General features: G+C 38.3%; 1 protein-coding gene across 1 annotated transcript; it reads left to right on the top strand.

Moving 5' to 3' along the window:
- Positions 1-433: 433 nt before the first annotated feature.
- On the top strand, positions 434-1,950 carry LOC119654540 (protein transport protein Sec61 gamma-2 subunit). Its single transcript, XM_038059985.1, has 2 exons — positions 434-592; positions 1,537-1,950. The coding sequence occupies exon 2, from the start codon at positions 1,546-1,548 to the stop codon at positions 1,750-1,752; it is 207 nt and encodes a 68-aa protein (XP_037915913.1). The 5' UTR covers positions 434-592; positions 1,537-1,545; the 3' UTR covers positions 1,753-1,950.
- The last annotated feature ends 4,678 nt before the right edge of the window (positions 1,951-6,628 follow it).

Genomic DNA, 6,628 nt, shown 5'->3' on the forward strand with positions numbered 1-6,628 from the left:
GGAGTGTAAATGTTGTGCCAAACGGCGGAGCTTATGACACTTCTTCCGTAGGTCGGCGATTTCTGCCGTCCACCAGTACCCCTAAAAGTCCGTGACTTAGGGATTGATTAAAGAAAATTGCAGTAGGATGTCATGGCATTGATCCTACCGACCGATTTCAGGAAAGTATTCACAAATATGTTATGTGTTCGCTTCATTTTGCTCAATAATTAAAAGGAAGTACTTCCATGTTTTCATAAGCGTTAATTTTGAAAAATCTCTCTGGGAATATAAAATAGAGGAATTTCACTTAGCCGTAAATATCAATTTCCTACTAGAGATAAATGAGATTTACAATATTAGAATTGTTTAGTGTTCAAAACTACCGCCGATTGAACCTGCCTTATCGACCCATCCACCTATTGTTGAACGTACTCAATATCTCGACGTGGAGCTTCGTTTTGACACGACAATTTCGTTTGCTAGCGATTTGTGAACTTTCAGAAGTGTATTGTGAGTTCAAGTGTCGGTGCACTACGAGGATTTATCCGTGTCGCTATTTTATATTGACACTCTCAACAGTAGAAAGTATTTCTTGTTATTCAAATTCTAGGTGAGTTTCAATTATCATCACTGGTAGGATTTTGTAGTTTGAATATTTGATGGCGTTTAATTTGAAGTGAAATTTGACTTTCCGCTGGAGTTCGAAATGGAGTTAGTAATCCTGTGTGTGGAAAATAATGAAGAGGATCTAAATATATCAAATAAAAACCATGGGAGAAAGTATTAAGAGTCTAACTGGATTATTTGGCTCGTGAAATGTTAATCTATTCATACAGGTCGAGAGTACCTCCATGCCACGATGGCATGGTGAAAGTTTCCTAATATTTTTATAAAGTATACTTAAATGACCATTTGGAATACTTGTATTGAATAGATTATTTCACTAAATAATTCGTTCACAAATCACACAACATTGTAATTGTTTATTAGTGAATGTTGTCCCCTCGGAAGTCCTGTGCAAGTAGGACTGTCCCATCTGTTCCAACATGTAGAATGTGCTACATTAATCACATGTTGTATTTCTCTCCATATTTGCTCTTTTTACGAAGGAAGTAGAAGCATATTTCACCAGAAATTTGTGAAATAGAACTAGGGATGTCAGTGACTGATTTTCACCCAAATCGCACAATTCTTTACCTTTGTTTTGGGGGATCTACCAACTAGTCTACTACCTACTGAGAAACTCAACATTCGGAGACGTTTAAGGAGGACTGCCGAATAAAATATTTTCAATTTGTCCCCACAGCTTAAACCGCTTTTATCCTGCGAGATCGCGTTGATTCAACTAAAGTATTTTCCGTCAAGATCCAACGGGTTTTCATCTCAGACGAGGAATAACTTGCACTACTTTTTTGGAACTAAAGAGAGAACACTCCAATCAGATTGCAAAAATTCATCCCTAGACCACAAACGAACTTTCACTTTCAAGTCAAACTTCATACCAACACCTTCCTATCCATTCTCTAACTAACCAACTTCTCTGTTTCCTTTCAGATAAACAAAATGGATAAAGTTATCAAATACTGTGAACCTGGCCGCGCCTTCGCCAAGGACTCCATTCGATTGGTTAAGCGTTGCACAAAACCAGATCGACGAGAATTCCAGAAGATCGCCATTGCCACCGCCATTGGTTTCTGCATCATGGGATTCATTGGTTTCTTCGTGAAACTCATTCATATTCCAATTAACAATATCATTGTTGGATCATAAGTTTAAGACACATTAAATTATATTTATTTCCTTAAAGAGAGACAAATATCGTTTTCCTAGGACTTATTATGTAGTTCTCAGTTTTTGTCATAATTATACTCTGGCATTTTGTGAGTGCTCTTTTGTTCTTAAAAGAAAATATAAGATGCGAAGATCTGTTTGTATGATGATTAAATGAAAGGATTTTTTAAAAATTTATAAAGGGTTTTTGTTTATGATATGCATATATGTTTGGGTCGTGAAGTAAGCACCGCAATTTCATCCTTAGACGCGGTGCAGGTCAATGTGTGAAACCAGTTGCACAAAGTCTTTTTTACAGATGATGATGTCGTTCATGGCAAAACACTGCTTGAATTTTATCTCCATGATGATCTCCATAAATCGTTCGAGAGATTTATTAACGGCAGAGGGGCTTGTTAATTCAATATTTAATATTGGATAAAAGAAGACGCTGAAAATATACTCCATCGGGAGAACGGTTAATAAAGGTGACTACAGGTGGTATACAGAGGATAATTTGGCTAACCCCGTTTGATAAATTCGTTCTTGGCTCGTTGTCTGTTTGCTTATTATGAAAGACATTCTCCTTTCCATTTAAAGAGGAAGAGGAGCATTTTGTCTGCAAGTTTTAGGCCGCCTTTAATAAAGGTAAAGTACGCTCTTCCTAAAGACAAGCAGTCTCCAAAAAACTATGTTATATTGAAAGGACAGCATTAAAGGGTTGATTGTCTACGTTAAGATTCTTAATTTTGAGGATCTCTCCTCCCCAATGTGTGTTTGGCCTACATAGAAGTAATAAACTTTTTCAGTTGTATTCGTTCGTTTTTCAAACGAATTCTTACTTTTCCAACCAATCCAGTACTTCCTGGAATGCGGGACGCGTCATAGAAAATGAACTTTTTAGAAAAAGTAACCATTATCAGACAGTTTTGTCGTTAGTAAGGCTGTGACAAGAAATTGTTTGTGTTTTTAAAAAATTATACTTGTCTGCCTTAGAGTTTCTCCTCTCTTCTTGGCCAATATCTAAAAAGAAAACAGATTGTGATTGGTGATTTCTATTTATTCATTGTTGAGTTCGTTCACATATCATCATTGTAAGTGTTAGAACTTTACCAGAATTCAAAAACATCTAGAAGAAATACTATCCGGATTTTTATATCTTTTGATTACTTCTTACCCCAAAGGTCCGTAGTTTAAAGTCGTAAGATCAGTTTTATTGACTTACTGTATATCAGCACATCTAAGTGCACTTAATCGAAGCATTTTTCAAGATTTCTAATGAAATATTTCCACCGCGAGGGCGCGGTGTACTCCAATAAGATGTAAGAGAGTGTTGTAGCCTCGTTATTGCAGAATGTGCCTATTGGGTCTTCGTTCCATTCCGTGCAGATGCTTTCATTGAAGGCAGTGACCGGTTAATAAACTTATGAGCGACCTGTTTCTAAGTTAACATTTGGATTTCGGTGGGTCTAATTCCGCCGTCCATCCTGTAGTATTAATTTACTATGTCTACAGCCAACCGATAGTTGAACATGACTCAACTGCTGTGCTTTTGCTAATTCCAAGTGCAAGCTTCTACAAATTACATTTGGGATCCCCTTTTTGCAAGTCCTTCCACCCTATCATTGCCATTAATACCTAGGTAACTCGCTATCCATTTTAGCGTTGTCTCGTTTTTGGTAGCCAGGATTTTGAAGTTTTGCTGGCATTCTCACATCAGTTTAAGACGGTCTTCTACCATCAAGCGTAAATTTTTGGGAAGTATTTGCAAAGTAACCACTGCAGATAATCTAATGATTTTTTTAATTTAATTTGTACATGTACATACAATTTTATTTTATTATGTATATATATTTCCGGAGCAGCTTACTCCCTTCATCAGTACACAGCTACCTAGCAGAAAGTTACGATTCTATCTGCAAGGTCATGGTCGTATGCCGCTCTTCTTCTCCATTAAGAAAATGTTCTCGGTTCGTCGCATTTTCCTCTCTCTGTTGAATTTCAAAATAAACCCCAACAATCCTTCGTTGAAGATCATTACTGCTAAGTGGGTAGCAATTTCAACCTTTTTTCAAGCTTTTGAGAGATTCGTTGCTGTTTGGATTGTGTCCACCTAAACACCTTACTAATAAACTATCAGAAGACAAATTCTCGTATGTCGATATCATCAACTAGGCATTCTGGGATCTATGGGAATTCTGTCATGCTGAAAACTTGTAAAAGTCCCTTGGTCCTCGGCATGACGTCATGAGCGGAGCGATATGCAAAAAAGAAATAATCGATTTGTTGAACCCACAACCAAGGAAACAAGGAGACCTCTTAAATCTGGTTCGGAGTGATACGAGGGTTTTCAATACCGCCTAACAATCAGAGAGAATTTGGGCTTTAGCACTTTTTCTTCGTAAATTTTACCAAGCACACAGGTTTAGCGTATATACCTTCATCTAAAGGGAACTGGGATATTGAACTGGATTTGTCGTGACTCGAGTTCGATCCATGTATCTGAGCTGTCTTAAATCCATATGTTCCATATCTAACTCAACGCGTGATCAAGCTCTTAGCAATTTCTACAATATTCTGCCTGATCTCCTCTCCGGTTATGTCCCTTCTTCTCGTCCTTATCTGCGTTCTTACACAACTTGGTTTACCACAAAGATCCATAAAAACATACACAAGAATCATGCACTGCGGAAGAAGTTTCAGGCTTCTAAGCATGGCATCGATCTTGCTCATTTCAAAACTATGCGCTCCACTGTTAAGTCTATGATTAAAAAAACGCGTAAGAGATAATTGGTTTAGTTTTGATGACACACTGCTATTTCCGTAAGCTCACCCAATCTTTCCCTCCTTTTATGAATTTAGCTGACTCACTGTCAACTCCTTATAACAATTCGACAACCTATTCTGTTCTTATTTCTCTTCCGTGTTAATTTCCTCGTTGACTGCGCCCTCTACGCCCCTTCTAGGTGCAGTCTGCTTAGAATCTCTCACCATTCCACTTCTAACCCCTTCTTTATTTGAGTTCCTGATTGATTGACACCAATGTTGAACCTGGTCCTGATGGGTTTTCTAACCTTTTTCTTTGTTAACTGTAAACTTTTCCTTCTCTCTGCGTATAATTTTCGAAGAATGCTACTTTCCTAATCTTTATTTAATTACCCCTATCATCAAAAGCGGAGATCCTACTTTAGCTGTGAACTACCATTCCACCTCTCTTCTTTCCTCTCGGTCGAAAGTCCTCATAGTGAAAGAGCAGCATGGTTTCGTGAAACATCTATCTACTGCTTCAAACCTTCTGGTCTTTAACAACTTATTTGCTAACTGCCTTAATTCACGACAGAAGGTACATGATATTTACATAGATTTTTCCAAAGCCTTTGATATTTGATTGACCACAATATTTTCCTCTACAAACTCTCTCTACTCAACTTCCCCTTCTCAATCATCTCTTGGTTTTCCTCCTACCTATCATACCGTTCCTTCAAAGTTTTTTAATAAATTCCCTTCATTGTCCTTCCTCTGGTGTTCCTCAAGTCTCTATATTTTGTCCCTACTACTTCTGTTTTTTAAAAAATGGTCTTGCCTCCATTCTTACCTGCCGGTGTTTACTTTACACAGACGACCTTAAATTAAATGCCCCTGTCTCGTTTCCGCCGGTTTGTGCTCCCTTGCAGTTCAGCATTGATACTCCGGCCCGTTGGTGCTCGATTAACCAGCTAACGCTAAATATCAGCAAATGCCATTGGATGTACTGTTTGCTTGAACCTGTCCCAACACCCTTTTCCTACTCTCTTAGTGGGCAACCCCTATCACCACATATCTACTTTCAACACCTGAGTGTAATCTTCGATGACAAATTTTGTTTCAATTCTCACCTTGTCGACACAATCGTCCATCTTTCCCTCCATTCAGCCCTCCTTTTCAACTCCCTTGTTAGAAAGGTCCTTGTATATAGTTGTGTAGTCTTCTGTTATGTGTACTCTTTTCAATCTCTGTAATTGCGTGGTGGACTGCTCTGCTAACTCGAATATTATATTCCACATCGCCTCTATAGTACCCGCAGTGCGGACATTTTTGAAGTCCTCTTCGCAGAACTCGATATCTACTTTCATTCTCCGATCCTAAGTTTATGCCGGTCCTACAACGCCCTACAATTTGGGTATTTTGACTCTATCTCCTTCCTTAGTTTTAAATGCAAGTTAAGCCGCTTACTTACTTCTCCCTCTCAGGATAATATTTAATTGGAAATTGAATTGAATCAGTTTTTCAGTGACGTAAAATCACTACCCACAACCAGGAATAATATCCGATTTAACTGCAGCCTGTGCACGGCAAGAGTAGACTCTCCTTTTGCTACGGGCCCTAGGTAGTACCGTCTCTAAGGCAAAAGGGGTTGTGGCTTTTCATGGTGTTCATAATGCAAAGGTAGTCGAGTCTTTGGAGCACGACTTTTAACTAGATAAGCATGGGCTTCGCCACTTGAAATATCCAGTACAATATGTGTGGTATCAATCGTCATGTCTCTTACCTATGGCCCTTTTTGCGACGAAAAGTGCACTCTTGCCTTTGTTAACTAACATACTCAAAGTATTTGCAGCATCATTCTCAGATATTTTGCCTTGGTGCGTAATTAAACCCGGAGAATTAGAGTTTGAGGTTTCCCTTTTTAGTAAACGCCATGAGACTTATGTTGCTGGATTTTATCATGTGATCCTCATGTTTAATCCATTCTTCTACCAGAGTTGTCGCACTAGCTTTGAAACCGTTTGTAGGAATATTCCTTTGTGTTGATTAAGGATATTGCATGCTAAATATGTACATCCTGTTGTGCTCCTCTGATGGTAATAATATGCCTATGTTAACTATCTTATATTAT

Source organism: Hermetia illucens, chromosome 4 (assembly GCF_905115235.1).
Source record: "Hermetia illucens chromosome 4, iHerIll2.2.curated.20191125, whole genome shotgun sequence".
In the NCBI taxonomy this organism is placed as follows: Eukaryota; Metazoa; Arthropoda; class Insecta; order Diptera; family Stratiomyidae; genus Hermetia; species Hermetia illucens.